Source organism: Hippoglossus hippoglossus, chromosome 4, assembly GCF_009819705.1.
Source record: "Hippoglossus hippoglossus isolate fHipHip1 chromosome 4, fHipHip1.pri, whole genome shotgun sequence".
NCBI lineage: Eukaryota > Metazoa > Chordata > Actinopteri > Pleuronectiformes > Pleuronectidae > Hippoglossus > Hippoglossus hippoglossus.
The window spans coordinates 15,010,928-15,028,174 of record NC_047154.1 but is presented as its reverse complement, the minus strand read 5'-3'; the positions used below and the strand labels follow the sequence as shown (position 1 = coordinate 15,028,174).

At 44.7% G+C, this 17,247-nt stretch overlaps 2 protein-coding genes across 3 annotated transcripts; one reads left to right on the top strand and one right to left on the bottom strand.

Moving 5' to 3' along the window:
• tmem47 (transmembrane protein 47) lies at nt 1-7,536 on the top strand. The gene is made up of 3 exons (XM_034582594.1): nt 1-433; nt 4,637-4,777; nt 5,111-7,536. The coding sequence occupies exons 1-3, from the start codon at nt 208-210 to the stop codon at nt 5,287-5,289; spliced, it is 546 nt and encodes a 181-aa protein (XP_034438485.1). The 5' UTR covers nt 1-207; the 3' UTR covers nt 5,290-7,536.
• Nucleotides 7,254-15,939, bottom strand: tab3 (TGF-beta activated kinase 1 (MAP3K7) binding protein 3). Of its 2 annotated transcripts, none has more exons than XM_034582585.1 (7): nt 15,640-15,939; nt 14,802-14,970; nt 12,280-13,543; nt 11,720-11,880; nt 11,241-11,334; nt 9,019-9,102; nt 7,254-8,500 (listed from the first exon to the last, which is right to left on the bottom strand). In XM_034582585.1, exons 2-7 carry the CDS (start codon nt 14,901-14,903, stop codon nt 8,355-8,357), a joined length of 1,851 nt encoding a protein of 616 aa, XP_034438476.1. In that variant the 5' UTR covers nt 14,904-14,970; nt 15,640-15,939; the 3' UTR covers nt 7,254-8,354. The 2 variants fall into 2 exon arrangements, with proteins under 2 accessions (XP_034438476.1, XP_034438477.1); XM_034582586.1 differs by having other exon boundaries at nt 12,355-13,543; nt 15,640-15,915.
• Nucleotides 15,940-17,247: the final 1,308 nt, after the last annotated feature.

Below are 17,247 nucleotides of genomic sequence, written 5' to 3'. Positions count from 1 at the left end.
TGTTCAGCTCGGGTCTCTCAGCAGATCTCAGCTCCGGCTCCTCAGGACGCACAGTGCGCGGAGCTCCCCATCCTGCTTCCCTCATCCCGGGCACAGGCAGGGGGGGCTGCCGCAACTCCTACGCGGACCACCGTTTCGAAATCACACATGCTCTTCTCCAAGTTTCCTTTTTTCTTTTTTGGATGAGTGAGCTACTTTAGATCGGACATGGCTTCATCCCTGAGCGGCACAGAGGAGGTGCGGGTGTCGGTGCTGACGCCCCTGAAGTTGGTGGGACTGGTGTGCGTGTTCCTCGCGCTGTGCCTGGACGCCGGGGCCATGCTGAGCCCGGCGTGGGTGACGGCGGACGACCAGTACCATCTGTCCCTGTGGGCGTCCTGCTGGAAGCCCGTCAGCTCCGTGGAGTGGTCCTGCAAAAGCACGCTGGCCACGGGTGAGAGACACGCTCCATGGTGACGGGAGGCTGCTGCTGATCCGCCTCCGTGTTATTGTGAAGTTTTGAAACAGGCCGCAGCATCCTCAAAAAACACCCTTTTTGTTTCAAATGCTGCGGCCGGGATGGGGTAGAGTTTGGGGGGGTGCACGCAGCAGACACCCACATCTTGAAATGAAAGAGACGCACGGAGCAGAGGGATAACAAAGGGAGTCCCTGCAGGCAGAAGCAATCTGTTCTGTGCGTGAGAATTATAAAACATCACCCCAGAGAATGGTAAATGTTAATTACTTTATAATCAGCTATTGCCTGGTTAATTTAAACTGCAGAACCTTTTTCTACACTAAGTAAGATGCTGAACAATGGCGTGCGTAAAACTGTGCGAAATAACCGAGGAAAAAACTTTTGAGTCTAGAAAAGTGTCAATAATAACACAGGTCCAACACTGATTTTCTATGCAGGGAGAGTTAAGTTTTTTTGCCCAGGACGACACTTAATGATGTGGGAATCTCGCCTCGCCAGGAGCGGTCCAGCTGGGGTTTCATTTGGCCTTTTGTTGCGCACAAAATGAGCCTTTGTGTGGGTTTCTCCACCGGCCAAGGAGCGAGGGCAACTCCGAGCAGAGAGCTCCCCAGAGGTCCAGATGCCTGGAGATTAGTAACCAGGGAAACAAGTGAAGCACTCCAGCAATGCTGCTTCTCTCTGCTAGAGGGGGGAACTTCTGTATATGGAATCCCCTCATTTTAATTTGGAAGCATTTCATATTTCCACCCACAGCTGCACAAACAGGGGTGAACAAGGGTTGTTGGACTTTAACTGGTGTCTGTGAACATTAACAAGAAAATCAATTGTGATGTCAGGAAATGCCATCTCTTCAGCCATGGCGACCAGCCTATAAAAGCTAATGAGATTCAAAACAACAGTCATGTACTTTGTTTGGTGTATAATGTACATTTTTCTTGCAACAAATTCCGCTCTGGTACATTTCCGGGCCACAGTTTGTCATATTAATATATCAGGTTGAAATTGATTGTGAAGTAGAAAACAAAAGCTGCCTTGAACATGTCAAATTGACCGGTCTTTAAAGAGGTGCTGAAGAATCCCTATTGACCACCGCTGCCGTTCTAAGGTCGCAAGAAATGGCGAGTGCACGTTGGTGATCAAGAACCTGAATCTCTACATGTAACTTGCTAAAGCGTCATTTTGGCCTAAAAGTTGACCAAACTCTCAGGTCTGAGGCAGCTAAATATCATATCCACATTCTCTGCCTCCGGGCCTCTCCTTGCATGTGTGCGGCGTGAGTGGTGAATTGTGTTTTTGTTAGTCTGACAAAAATGTTTTCCTTCTGTCTGAGGGATGAGTAACTGTGGGTCACGCTGGCCCCGGCCCTCCTCTGTCAGCACAGACAAAGTGCACTTTGGTGCCATATAAAGACATGCAGTCTCCGGGTCAGCTCCCAGCGGCGGCGGCAGCAGCAGCAGCAGCAGCATACCACAGTTAATGCACACAGCAAACTGCCCATTTCCTCAGGCTTGAACTTGGCTCCGCTTATTGATTTGAATCCCGGTAATCAGTTTCTACCCCCCCCGTCTGTCTGCCCCCCAATATTTCCTCAGTGTCATGCTCTTGGCATTAAATAAATCCTGTTAGTTTGAAACATCAGCTGGCCGCTTAGATGTTTTGAGCTTGTACTGCAAGGCCTGCATGTGTGTGTGTGTGTGTGTGTGTGTGTGTGTGTGTGTGTGTGTGTGTGTGTGTGTCCAGGAGAACACAGTGCGTTGCAGTGTGAGTTAGAAAGGAGACATGAAATATGGTCTTGTTACAGGCTCACGAAGTTTTCAAAATATACAGAAACATATGGCAGCTCTCCCTCTCTTTCTCAGTCACACACACTCAGGCATGGGGTCAGAGGTAAATCATAAAAAAGACACATGGCTAGGAATGTGTTACGGTCATGCAAAATCTTTGTGTGTGTGTGTGTGTGGATGCCAGCTCCGTGTGAGATGAGGGGATAAATGTGGAGCCAGCGTGTGAGTGAGTCCAGCTCAATCAGACGCGGTGATGCCAAAGCATATTAATCATGTACTATGTTACAGAGCCTGTACTGTGAATGTCTTCTCTTTGAACAGTGTGTTCTTCACAGAGCTGGTAGGGATTCAATGTCTCGACTCATGGAGACATGAAGCAGGGACCTCTGGTTAAAGATCTTCCTGCTACCTTCACTTCAGCGAGAGAGAGAGAGGGAGACAGAGAGAGACACTCAAGGCTCCTCTGTGACACAAATCTTCCGCCATTGTCTCAGACAAAGAAACCGAAATGGGGCCCTGAAGCATTCTTGTTTTTTTTCGAGAAACACTTCTGCAGCCCCGGACATGCACACAAGGGCCCATAATTAATTCTCAGATTAGATCTTGTGTACTGTATCTACTTTTCCATCTGTCATCATGCAGGGCCCTGATTAATAGTTTGGCACTTCCTGCTCGTCAAAGCCTTTAAGTGCTATAACTCTGGCTGTGTTTCTTGCACGGCGCGCACAGGGCGTGTTCCAAATCGGAGATGAGAGGACTCTCTGCATCCTGCTGTTTCGCGGCTGCACTGATAAGAATTTTTGGTTACAGACTGGCTTGGCTGAAGGCACCAAACTGACCTAGAGATGATACTGTATCTCTCCAGCAATTTGCATTGACAGCTGCGGGTCAAGTCACCGTGGCCTTTTTCTTTCTCTTTTTTTTACTGCGAGGCCGCCAGCGAGGCAGTGGCAGGGAAATTCGAGGGGTCGGTCTTTGAGGGGGCCTGGTGTTATGCAAGCTGGAGGCCGGAGGGGAACGGGTGCTCTGCTTTTTGTGGGCTCTCTCCAACATCCTGTGGTGACAGGGCCCATTTTTAAACTCTAAATCCTGAGCCATATTTGGTCAAAAGCAGTTGATGTTTGTTTATATTTGAGCCGCTTGGCCCCCTAGAAAAAAGCCCTCCAACACGAGTGGGAACTGCACTTTAAGCTGCTTACGTTTTGTCACTTTCTCCTCACTGGTGGATGATTTAATGATTTTCTGCCTCAACAGAGAGGAAATATTCTTGGCAGAGCTTAAACTTCCTTTATTTCCTGGGCTTCATGATAAACAATAGCATTCATACTTATAAAGGAACCATGATGACAATGTTGTCAGTCTATCTACTGTAACACTGAATCTCTTATTTAGAGCCAACTCCCCTTTATACTTTGATGTTATTCATTTTCTTCCACCCAGTGTACTTTAAATGACTTCCTCCTGTGTAATCGAATGCTTCATCATAATATCCCTGCCTGTTTACATGTGCACCTCCTGTTTCCGTGAGCACACAGCAAAGTTACGAAACAGGCTCGCAACAATCCCCAGTTTCTGTCCCGTGATAATTAAGTCTCCATAATTTAGATATTTTGAGTCTGTTAAAGTGTTTTCTTTGCTCTTCTATAATATTTTTAGATTTTTCTTTGACGAACATGTTCTTCCCCTTCTGGTTTTCTGTCTGTTTCCACTCCAACAAGGAAAGGAAACAAGATTAAGACGTGTTTTCTTTTTTCCAGTTGAGTGTTTTTCTAGTAAATCTGAATGGGACGCTGAGATCGCAGCTGAGCTTTGCACTTTCGCCAACAGGGAGGGATGCTCATTATCTGAGTCACCCCACAAGAATCACTTTGTCTTTCTGCTGCATTGGGGATCCATTACTGAGCCCGCTGAAATCTGAGCGTAACCGAGCGTACGTGCATTCGTTTGTTTGCTTCTTGTCAGCCAGAAAACTGCTGTGCTCGCTTTGAGGGTCATTGACCGCGTGGTTCACATTCCTGTGCTGCCACTGACCGCGGCTCCCCGGTGGCTCACATCAGAACGTTATGAGCAATCGTTGAGTTTCTGAGAATATGCACGGGGGAGTTGTCTCATCCCTCGAACCACAAATAGTTTGTGTTTACACTGTGGCTATTAATTTTTCTCTTGTGACAGTTTGAGCATGGCAGCGGCCTGTGACCTACTCTGCAGCCCCCCCCCCCCCCCCCCCTCCTCATTTATCTGTGCACCTTCCTCTCTGCTGTCAACAGCACGGACACAGCTCTCCAGTGTAACCTCGTTTTAGCTACCTATGTCACGCTCTATCTCAGTGTGATTTCATGCTTCCTCACTCCACACCCCCCTCCTTTCTCTCTGTCCCTGTGTGTGTTTTCCTCAGACTGGCAGATTGCCACGCTGGCCCTGCTGTTGGGGGGGGCGGCACTCACCCTGCTCTCCCTCCTCGTGGCGTTGGTGTCCCTGTGCTTCGGCTGCAGGAGTCGCTGCTACAAGCCTGTGGCTGTCATGCTGTTCTCTGCAGGTACGTAAAAAGAGATTCGGTCCCTTCGGAAGCGAAATAACAAAGCAAAAGGGAAGAGCTGAGGGATAATCCAACATTACAAAACAATGACTGTCCAGCTTCCAAAAGAAATGTAGGTTGCATAGTAGGCTGACTGTCAGGGTAAGACTCCAAGGCAAATAAATCCTGCTTTGTTTCAAATGTGAATGTAAGATTTCAGTGGCTTTAGTGCACCTCAGATCCCTCTCCTTCCAGCTTTTGTAAGTTGTTCAGTGGTTGCTTTAAACACGCATCATGTTATATGTTATTTTTGACATAAACACCTTCTCTCGTCCCACTTTTATTCCTTTGCAGTGGTGCTTCAGGTGTGCAGCTTGGTCCTGTTCCCCATCAAGTTCATAGAGACGATCAGTCTGAGGGTGTATCATGAGTTCAACTGGGGCTACGGCCTGGCCTGGGGGTCCACCATCTTCTCCTTTGGAGGCGCCATCCTCTACTGCCTCAACCCGAAGAACTACGAAGACTACTACTAAGAATATGCCAGTGAAGAGGAGAAACCAGGACTCAAGTCATCTCAGTGATAGGAACTTTCTGTCTGTTACAACGTTTCACAACCACAGACTACAAGTAGAATTACCGCCGTTTGTCTATCCAGTCTTATAGATGGAATTAAGTGTTTGTTGTCATAATTAGCATATGAATTCTTGAGGTATGGCCAAAAATGTTTTTTGTGAGGTCACGATGACATTGACCTTTGACCACCAAATTCGAATCAGTTCATCCCTGAGTTCATGTGAACGTTTGATCCACATTTGAAGAAACTCCCTAAAAAAGGATGGACAACCTGAAAACCTAATGCCTTTGGCCACAGCTATCGCCGTTGTAAAGGCTTAAAAATGTTAAACACAAATGCTTATTGTTACTTTGAATGCTGGAATTGAGCCTCTTGACTTGTTGTCCCAAAGACTTTCCACACTTATTGGACTGAAGCCCTGGGCTCTCTCGGGGTGTTTTGGTAGCAAAGCAGGCTGTGAGCAAAGAAATCCAAAACCAGCCAGTTTCATTTTTTAAGACAATGTCACCATTCAGTGAAGAGTGCGTCCCCTTTAAGTGGAACTCCAGTAGGTCTCAGATTTGGGCAGAAAACCTGGAGGGAACAGATGGATTCACTGACCCCATACCAGGACGATTCGTGGACTAAATCACCCAATCAGAGCAGAGGATGCAAAGCAGAAACTCCAGCCGATCAGGGAATTAAAAGGAAACGTCTTATTGAAGTCACATCCTGAGGATGACAAAGTGAGGAAGACTGGGTCCACCTAAGGAAATGCAAAATGCCACATTTCCCCACAGATACACTTCATCTGGAACTCGGCTTTGTCGTCTTCCTCTAGAAAAATACTTTGATGAAAACATGTCATGACGCTCCAGTGGACTGGTTTTGATTTTCTGCTGCCCTCTTTGAGTTTGACAGAGAACTGATAAATAAACAGGAACTACCTAAACACAGGGGAAACATTCCACAGGAACATTCAAACAATAGGATGAGAACATTTACTGGTTAATGAGCAGGTGTGTCTCTTGCATGTAAACTGGGGTAAAACCTATGGCTACTAAATTAGGCCTGCAGCATAACCTGAGTTTTACCTTTGATAAAACTGTTGTATTATATGTAAGTATGTGCAGTAAGCATAATTAAGTAATATTCATTCCAAGCAGACCAGCGGGAAGGAAGATGGCAAATGACCATGTCTGCTGAGCGTGTGCACATGTCTGCATGATCATACCACATGTCATGGAGCACACACCAGCCCATGTGATGCCTCCTTATCTTCCCACTCGTAGGAAACGCTGTGGGAATGCTCTCAGTAGAGGAGGCCCCATTAAAAAGCAACAGTTGTCAAATGGGAGGGAGAAGCAATAGAAGGAAATAACTGTAGTTACTGAAAAGGTCAGTATATGTGGTTTTTGCTTCTAAGTTAAAGGTCCCTGATACTTTACTTTACGTTTAAAAATCAAGTTTTTAAACATGTTAACATGTCCCCCTTGTAGTTTTTATACATAAACATATTTTGATTGAAATAAGCAGTACAGTAAACTTATGCAAGTCCTGAAAAAGAAGGATTCAGGGCCCGCTCCCAGCAAATATCACAGGTCAATGTGCACCAAAGTTGAACTCCGCGAGAAAGCCCTGATGCGATTTGCTTGCAGATTGGAAGTGAACAGGAGTCGAAGGTTCACCACTGATGCATTCCTGTATGGGTGAAAGGATCCTCAGACAACCAGTTTGTGATGTCACAAACCTAGGAATCCTGTCCACCTATGAGAGGAGCACAGCAGCTGGAAAAGGCTCCTCAACTGCAAGTGAGCAGTGAGGGTGGAGAGACACATTCATAGATCCCAGACACAGCGTGAGGAAGGAAGGTGTAGAGTTATATTGATGTCATTTAATGTCCATTGGGGGATTTTTTCATTACCTTTTGAATATGTAATTTTGTTTGTTTTAGGGTAATAAGCTACTGGAGTGGGACTTTAAATGGAAACTTGAAAGTTTCATACCTAAAAGGAGGACAGGGTGAACATGAGGGGTGACTGGACCTACAATGATCTGCTCTGGTAATGACTGTCCTCTCAAACCTTATTTAAAATGGTCAGAAGCTTCAGTTCCCCCTTCCTACATTAGAGAAAGAGTGTGTATGTGCATGCCACAGCCATGTGCTGCTGTATTTGATTCCCACTGGTTTGATTACTAACATAATAAACATGTACTGTGAAAAAAATGTGTATTTGGTTCCTTTGGGGGGGGGGGGGGGGGGGGGGGGGGGGCATCTGTGAATTATGACATCAGCTATACAGACATGCAAGCTGCACGGTCAAGTCACATAGAATCAGCTCCTTTATTAAGTACAGCAAGTTGAGGCATTTGCACAGGAAATCAACATCTTTTGAACACATAATACAGGGTGGCATAATATGCATTAAAGTACCAGGAATATACTTAAATGCACGTGTCTTTAGTGTTCTTTCAGTGAAATGAGCTCTAATACAGAGCTAGATACAGTGTACAGTCTACATTTCGCATTAGTCAGAACTTATATACCATTTGCTTTCATTAATCCACCGTCACAGAGGGAGTTACAGGTTCTGGATTTAAGACAGATTCCTCCATGTTGAGTTCAGGAATGGGCACAGTTGTGTAAACAGGGCAGTCACTCATTCTGCGTGGAATGTTCGCTAGGTAAGCCGTAGCTCCTTGTCTCTTTAAAAACCCCAATTGTTTTGACCTTTCAGGAGCCCCCTGTCCCAACCACTGCCAGAGTCGCAGCATGTCACTCCCTCTTTATACATTTGCCATGATTAGAGTCTCTAACCGTCCGGAAATAAGATTCATCATCCGCCAACAGAAACAAGGGTCAAAGTGCACAGGAGTAGTGGATGGGAGCAGGACAAGAAGTCTAGAAGGCTCCTCCTCAGCAGGTAAGAGGGACGTATATATTGATTGACCGGGGAAGACCTCTAGACAGATTCTGCAGATTCTGGAGGGGCTTATAGTATCCAAGGATTGGCAGGGGATGGGAAATACAGCACAGACCTAAGCTCAGGTGTAGCGGGGCATCTCGCACTGTTCACAGCGGTTGAGTGCAGGGTGGTTGAGGAAGGTGCAGCTTTCACAGTTCCACTGGGCGCCTTCAAAGTCCTCGTCCCTCTGAGGCCTTGGCGCTGGCTTGGAGCCCTGCTCCCCCTCTGACACGAACAGAAGGAACCGAAACATAAAAAAGACTATTTAGTTCTGTGATAAAAGCGTAAAATGCAGCAACAATTTAGGTGTCATCAGCTCAGGGCTGGAATTAACCATGGCTGTCACTCAACAAATGTGCAAGGCACGCATTCAAGCATCAACTATTTAAATATAAATGTTGATAGACAAGGGCATTCACTTAACGGCAAGGTTTCTCACCGTGTTTCCATGCCAACAGATTTGTGGAGGCCAACACAGACCAAGGTCCGTTTAGCTTTTATTCTCCATTTTCTAAAAGAATTTCCCAAATACTCAATGTGCTGGAAGCCAAATACAACAAATATAAGAGTAACAAGGACCTGAATGGTCTTGCAATGAAACTCAAATCTGTATCTTAGCTACAGTATTACCATATGATTCTACCATGTAGAAAATCTATTTTTCTCCCCCCCCTTTACACACCTTTATGAAAATATCTCATGATCCCTATTCACGGCCCAAAAACCGCTTGAACAATTCTCACCTTTCTTTCCAGGTTTAGGCGGCACAACTGGACCAGGTTGGATGTTGTCATAAAAGTTGTTCATTGCTTTCGGGTCAAACTTCCCTGTGGAGGAAAAGCACAAATTTGATACTGACGATTATTTAGAAGTGCCCATCCCAGCCAGAAGTCCAACTGGCTTCCAGCTTCTCTCTTGACTGGCTGTGGTGTTCAGAGAGAGGATGGCAGCCTCAGCATTCATTGCAAAGCACAAAGGATGAAGAAACGCAGGGATGACGGTAACAAAAGTTGTTGAACATAATAAGACATCATCTAGCTACTAAATATATTGACCAATCAAATTCATAATATGTAATAACTTTCCAGAGGTGTACAATTCTGCCTCATTGTGATATAACCAACTACTTGTGCTTTGTTTTCCAAAGAGCCTTAAAGTTCATGGCTCCATATTTCAAACGGACCATCCTGGGTTGTAGTTTATCATGTGTGGCACGTGAAGCAACATGCCCCGACCAACACAGCTCCTTGTGTTTTTCTTATTCAGTCGGTCTTAGCAGCCTCTTGGGAATCCCAGATATTAAATACACACTTAAATTTAAAGCATGATCCAGACTTCTACAGGATTTTGCCAGGAGACCTAGTTCACTTCGACATAAGATATTATTTTAAGTCAACATGAAATAAGGGAGTTCACTTGCTTATAGTTGACTACGCTAAAAGCATTCAAGCTAATTATGCAATTATATTGGCTGTTTCAACAAAGATTACAACACTTTTTCTGAGTTTGAACACTGAAACTGGTCACAGCCTTAAGTATCAAATATTTTGCAAACCACCAAAAATAAAATAAGCAGACAAAGAATGTTTCTGTATAATAAATACTAAAATTAAATGAAAAGAACAGTGATAAATAGTTGCAAACACCCATAGAACAAATATGATCCGAGTATCAATTTTATTGTCTGCCTACAAACTTGCAGGGGTTAGCATTTTAACACTGGAAGAGACACGATGCTTAAAATGATTGGCTGACTTGAAAATCCTATTATTTTCTGCAAGTTCAAATTTATTTATTGACAAAAGCTCAAAGACTGGAGCCCAGGTGATTCACCAGTCACAGATTTAAGCGTCAAAGAGAAACCGCAGCCTGAAAACAAGGCGTTTACATCACATCTTCTTGATCTGCGTTTGCCAAAATGTTATTTGAGAGATAAATCCACAACTTCCTCATCAGTTCAGTTACTGCTGGTTCACCAGACTACAAGTGAAAGTGAAAGCTCAGTCATTCCTAACCACTGCTTCCATTTTATAGCTAAATGTAAGGGCTGCTTTAAAAAATTCTGTTACGCCATGCTTTTAGAACACAACTACAAATGTAAGTTGTTTGCTGCTTCTGTGTCTTGGAGACTTGCTAGCTTTATTTGTTGTTGAACAGTATCGATCAAATCAACGCAGTAATTTGGGTAATTAAAGATGGAAACAGGACAACTAACTATCTGGAACGTAACCATGTTATACCACAAACTCTGCCACTGTTTCATCCCTAATCCTCATTGGCCTGAAACATCTTGTATCGTTTCTGACCCTAATGTCAAACATCTGCAGAAACGCACCATCACAACCATGAAGCCTAACATGAGAGCATCATGCTGTGGGGATGTTTCTCTAAAGCACAACCCTCTCAGCCCTGTTCAGGTAGAGGGTCAAATAAACACAACAAAATACAAATATGTCTTGGAGGAAACGCTGCTGCAGTCTGCAAAAGAACTGCGACTCGGGGGAGATTTACAGTCCAAACGTTCAGTGGCAAAGGACTAACTGAAAGTGGTCTCAGTCTTGAGTCTACTGCCAGTTACACTGTGTCAGCTTACAATATTATCACTGCAGATAAATAAAGCATTTCAACTTATTTCCACACACTGTAGTTAGGGGCATTTCAAGGCTGTACTGTTAGAAACGGTGTAATCTACAAGGATCATATATCAGTCAGTCACTGTGAAGAGACCCAGTGAGGGCCAACCGTAGATCGGCCCCCATCCTGTCAAGGACCAACCGGTCATTTTTGAGAACTGAATCTGTATGCAGTGCGATGGAGTACCATCCATCACTTAGGACCCAACTCTGTCTGTCTCTGGGCTCCACTCTTTCAAGATCAATGCTTTCAAATAAAACAGCGACACACTTCAAAGGTTTGTGCAGGAATGTGCATTTGTGTGTGTGTGTGTGTGTGTGTGTATGTATACCTCTAGACTGCAGTAGATCTGTCTCCTTCAGGGAACAGTCGATATCAATCTGAAGCATTCTGTTCAAACTCCGCAATCGGGTCATTTCTTCAGGCTACAGTCAGAGCAAACACGCAACCCAGTTAGATTGAATAAAAACAGATCACCAAATATTCTCCAGTGTCCCTTTCTAACCTGTCTCCTTATTACAATGACTTATTACTGCATTGTCCCTGCACTTGGACAACTAAACTATGAAATTTTACTTTTGATTCTTTCCTGCTTTTTAAAAAAGTCCAAAGGCTGATGTGCACCCAGAATTTCAGTTGCGATGTAGCTAATAGATCCAAATTAGCATCCATAGAAAAGTATTTTCGTGAGGCAACAACCAGTCTGTGGTGGTGCATCATGTTTTGTGAGCATATGGAAATGTATAAAAAAAGATATGTCGTGACATAAAATTGACAAATGCGTAACGAGTGTTACTAACGAGTCCTTACTCTGGGTATAAGACTGCTGGAATTAACTCGTCGAAAGCGTCTTTGAAGCGCGTCATACTCCATGTTGTTGACATCAGCCTTGAGCTGCTCTAGTTTCTGCCTCTCCATCATCAGCTCCTTCATAAGACGCTCCATCCTGGCCTGCTGGTGAAGCAGGAGAGCTGGAGGAGAACAAACGAATCACAGGATTCTTGTTAAATACCAGCTACTTTCACTTCAGTACCCTGTTCATACACTGCATCAATTAATAGTATTTATACGGACATTGAGGTACAGAACATCTGATGACTGAAAACTCCTACAATCACGACAATATATTGCACCAGACAACAATCACATTTAAACAGGAAAAATGACAAAGCTGTCTTACATCCTTCATAAATCATATGGTTGAGGGAACAGCCTAAAATATAGTAAATCTAACAAATGATTCCTATGATATGACATTAACACTACACACTGCTAGGCACTTAATTTGCCAGTTTCAGACAAAAAGATGTAAATTTAGAATGTGAAGAATACCACACAAATACAGAGTAATAGAAAATTAATTAATTTACCTTGTGTGTAGGCATAGTCATCAGAGCCTGAGCTGGTACGTCGGGGCATTGGCTGAAACTGATTGGTAATGTTCCCTGGTAGAGCGGAGATGGGCAGGATGGGTGCAGGAGCAGCATTGTGTGCCACTTGGTCAACTATGTTGAGAAGCGACTCTGCTTCAGCCACAGGAGGTGAGCTGAGGGGCCTCTGGGCCTGGCCGCCGGGGGACACTTTGATTTTGAAAGTGTAGGCTGATTGGCCTGGTTGAGGAGAGGAGGCAGGCCGAGGCCTGGCGGGGCCCTGGTGCTGCAGATACATCCCAGGGTGAAAGGCTGCCGGGCCTGGAGGTCCAGTCATAGTGATGCCCCTTGAAGGGGAGCTCGGGGAGGGGCTGGTGGCCATGTAAAGTGCTCCTTGGGGGTGAGGGGTGTGCACAGGTGAGTTGCTGCGAGGTCGTGGACCCTCCAGAGTAATCTCTATCTGGTTCTTTAGGGGGCCTTTTGTGTGGTAGGGCCTGTAAACAGCTGGCTGTTGTTGGGGTTGTTGCTGGTGATGGTAGGGCATGCTGGGAATGGTTGGGGAGCTAATAGGGAGGAAGACATACTGCTGGTGCTGGGGTTGCGGCTGGGGCTGCGGTTGAGGCTGTGGCTGGACTTGATGCTGAGGGGAGCTGTAAGGGGAGCCATATGTGGGAGTACTGTAGGGGGACTGCTGATGCTGATAGACAGGTGCCCCTGAAGAGGACCAGGGCGCTGGCTGAGGACTCTGGGAGGGTGAAGGTCGAATATACAGGGTTGTGTTGGTGCTGTTAGCGTAGTGGCCAGGAGGGATCTGCAGAGCCTGTGGGACGTTGGGGATAGTTTGTGAAAGTGTGACTGTTATGGGGTTCATGGTGTAGCGTGGGACAGGGGAGTATGTGGGAGACATGCCCTGCATTGAGGGTGGAGGGGTAGGAGTGCTCGCTGAGCGGCTCTGATCGTTCATGAAGAAAGGATTGTAACCAGGGGAGGGGGCCATGGTGGCGGGAGCTGACAGTGGTTCAGGGTAGCTCTGCCGCTGGGGTTCGATGTGACTGTCACTTGTGCTGTGCACCAAAGAGCGCCCTACTCCTGACACTCCTCCATTGGCCTTAGCCGCCTCCGAGCCTGGGTAGCCCAGACTAATGTGAAGCATGTGGTTTCGGCTGAGTCGCCCCTCCTCTGGACTGTGATGAAACTCTCCGTACAGGTATCTGTTACTTTCCTGAGCCAGCAGGTGGCAGCAGAGATCCAGGTTGTTGTTGTTCTGAAATAGAAACAGAACAGTCTCAACTTAAAAATTCAGTTTGGATCAGAAGCTGCTTTCACACATGCACTGAACTCTTGAGATTCTCCAAACATTCTCCAGAGGGCCGTAAGTGTGAACCAAAATGTTTAACTGCCTAACCTACGGACTCCCGTCTGACTTTTTCTAGCTAGTCCTCTGGAAAAAAGTTCACAGAAAATCCGGACGAGCCAATTTGAGAACACAGCAGGATCTTGATAACGTTTCTGACATGCAACAGACACAAAAGTGAAGCAGAAGTGCGATACACGTGGAAGACACTGAACGAAGATTGTCACCGTTGTCGGCCCTTATCACCGAAAGCTCCCATGTCAGCTTTTGGTGATAAGGGCCGACAACGGTGTTTAGTACTGTTAACAAAAACATGTGATCTCCGCAGTAGAATTAATACGTTCCGCCCTTTACCTGCCTGCTGCACCACCCTTCACCTGAACCGCCCAGAGATTGCCTCTTTGTTGTGAACGCGTCTGAGCAGAGAAAGCATGTGTGCGTGTGTGAAAGGCAAGCTCTGGACAAAGACTGAACCCAATCTTCCAAACATCCCCCGGGGGTCATGTCTGAAAACGGCTAGAGAGTGTTTGAGTTCTCATCTTTGGAACTCTTGTCCCTAACATCCGCTGGTGTTCACTAACATCCGCGAACATCAACTGGCGGTAGGCATTAAGTACAAGACACATACAAGGGATATTCTCCATCTTGTCTCCATGTTCTAAAATGGTAGTGTTTAATATAAAAAGGCATAGAGGTAATGATGTGTGATCTACTAAGTGGGCCACATGGCTTTCATAGTGCTGCCCTACAAGCCAGTAGCCAGTCACATTTACCTTTAGCCTCAGCGTACCCTCAAGATCGGCCTGTATCGTTGTTCACAAGGCCAAAACACTTGATGACGCTAAGGTGCAAAACCGAGGTTACGTCCCTAACATCTGCTGGTGGCCACTAACACCAGCTAACATCTGCTGGTAGTTGGTACCTTAAATTGTGCAGAAGACCTTCAAACGTACAAGGCGGTATTCACCATCTAGTCCTATATTCTAAAATAAAACGACTGTCATACATGAAAGGAGATAACACTAAAGGCTGACTTGTACAAAAATAGCAAGACATCCTGCAATAAAACAACCCTCTGTGTGTGTGAATATCACACTGTCACAATTTTCAACAATCTGCCAACAGCTATTGTGTGCATGTGCATGTGCATGAGTGAGTGTGTGAGTACCTGCAGAAGGCACTGAGACACTACCCCTTCTGGGATCTCCGGGAAACGCTGCTTGAGGTCCTGCAGGATGTGGTAGTCGAGTTGAGAGCCTCCCTGCGCCATCCTGAGCCAACACAGAGAGTCAACGGGCCCAGAGCAGCAGTGGGGGAAACAGCCAATCTCTCATCCCCTGAAGGTGCAGAAGATGACAGAGGAAAATCTAATGTCAGGGGAATGCTGCAATAAACCTATTAGCACTGCTGGCCTGCAAAATGTCCCTCACATACCCCGATGTGTCAGCAGTAACTGCAGCAACATGTCAATTTAACAGCCTTTGTGAGACATGACAACGTGAGTTTGTGTAAGAGCATAATTCATTCAGTACAAGAGTCGAGCACCAACGCACCCACACAGAAATGAGTCAGTGGTTTTCATTCCCATTAGCAGAAGGGTGCCAACAAGGTGCCTGTCAGGCTGTTGTTGTTTGTTTGGTCGTACTGTTGCACCAAGCAACGACGACATACCAGCGCTAGCTAGCAGGCTAGCTACCAGCAGCATCGGTTAGCCACCGTGCAACACACAAACAAACAAACAACCATGCCGGTGTACAGAGAGGCTACCGCGGGAAATAACATCCCCACCACCGGGGGAGTTTGTCCCGCGACACTCGTGGCTACCGCAGCACACAGTCATCTGAACGAGTTTGAACGAGATCTACTCAATTTCGCCAACTGCTCTGGCAGCTAGCCGCGCTAGTGCTAGCTGTAGCCCAGTGGTCAGCTGTCACAAGCCTGGGTGTTGATGGATTAGCTAGCTAGCCATGCTAAAGCGTTAGCGCGGACGTCTGGATGAAACCCACCGCATGTGAAGCGTCTCCCTCATGGCTCGGACCGCAGCTGACTCCGGGGGGCAGCTAAGGTGCTAGCGAGACGGAGCGTCGGAGGTTTGTCGGTTGTTTGTTTGTTTTGGCTGAAAAACTTGTAGTTTCGCATTCCAGCGCCAGGCCCCCGCCGCGGAACTGCTCACGGAGAGAGAGACTGTCTATCGCGATAGTGTCACATCGTTCCCGGACCAGGAAGTCGCGCAAACCTGCCTGACTGACGCCGGAGTGCGTGTCCGGCCGTGCCCCCGATGTTCCCCGCGCAGAACTCCATCCACTTTTCTACTGGTTTGAACTCACATTATCCTCCATAAGTTCCCTTTGAGTCTTCAATCACTCCAGCCCACAGCAGGTCATAAACCTGTACATGTTATTTAATATTGTCATTGTCTTTTAATTCATTTTGTAATTAGAACATCAACATTTACATACATGACACATTATACACAATCAAATGTATCATATCAAGCAACATTTTTTTACTGTTTCTTTATTTTGTGACTTAATATTTAATATTTATTGTTCCTTAGTTTATCTTCATATCTTTTTCATATAAATAAAAATGGAAATTTGTTTTTAGTTGATTTTATGTAGGTGTGTGAGTTTGTATATATGTATAAATATATATAGCCTGATTTCTATTACTTATATTGTATTTATTATTACATTGATTTTTGGTACTTTATAGCACAGGTAAACAACATATTTATAAATATATAGGAATCTGATTAAGTATAAGATAATTATTAATGAATGACTTATGGAGATGGGGTGAGGTAGATATGTAGATTCAATCATTAAATGTTTTTTTTCCTCATCACTGTTTGTAAACAATACTTTTTTCTGTTTTGTTTTCTTTTGTTTGTACGATTTCTCTTTTTTTTATTTACATGTTCGAAATAATTAAAAATGAATGAATGAATGAAAAGTTTCTACTTTAGAAACACAAATTGGATAAATGTGAAGCAAACAATATGATACTACATTCAGTTAAACTGTACAGGTATAAGTATAATTCATCTGCAGTTGGTCACGTTGTATGTTGAAAAAGTTCACTTTAGATTTAATATTTAGATTTAACATTTAGGTTTTAATTAAATATTTAGATTTGACATTAACATTATTGTTAATATTATTTTGCAAAAATAAGTAAATATGACAAAGATCACAAATATTGCTATATATTGGAAAGAAAAGTGACTTTAAAAATACACACCACACATGAATGAAAACATGTTTTACTCACCACACATTCAACACTGTAACATCAGGGGCCAAAGCATAAACAATAATCAGTTAACAAAGGACAAATAGCAACATTTTTTGCATTTTGTGTTTCTTGTTTCTTACTGAAAACATATTACATATTATAATAAATAATGTATTATTTATTGTGTTATAATGTATAAAATAATGTTACTAGGAACTTTAACATACATACTCTACTTAGCCAAAGCATGAAAAGTGCAAATGTATAACAGAGGATGAGCGCTCAGTTTCCCAACCCTGAGGAAAGATCTAACCAGCATAAATGATATCAGATGTCCTATTCCACATGCTTGTGAGTCTGCAGCCTGCACATGTAGA

Excerpts from the sequence above, each read along its gene's own strand:
- tab3 (XM_034582585.1), bottom strand. The coding sequence starts at position 14,903 with ATGGCGCAGGGAGGCTCTCAACTCGACTACCACATCCTGCAGGACCTC. Across the intron at positions 13,544-14,801 it reads TGTCTCAGTGCCTTCTGCAG|AACAACAACAACCTGGATCT; the intron begins GTACTCACACAC and ends TTTCTATTTCAG. Across the intron at positions 11,881-12,279 it reads TGACTATGCCTACACACAAG|CTCTCCTGCTTCACCAGCAG; the intron begins GTAAATTAATTA and ends GTTCTCCTCCAG.
- tmem47 (XM_034582594.1), top strand. The coding sequence starts at position 208 with ATGGCTTCATCCCTGAGCGGCACAGAGGAGGTGCGGGTGTCGGTGCTG. Across the intron at positions 434-4,636 it reads CAAAAGCACGCTGGCCACGG|ACTGGCAGATTGCCACGCTG; the intron begins GTGAGAGACACG and ends TGTTTTCCTCAG. Across the intron at positions 4,778-5,110 it reads TGTCATGCTGTTCTCTGCAG|TGGTGCTTCAGGTGTGCAGC; the intron begins GTACGTAAAAAG and ends ATTCCTTTGCAG.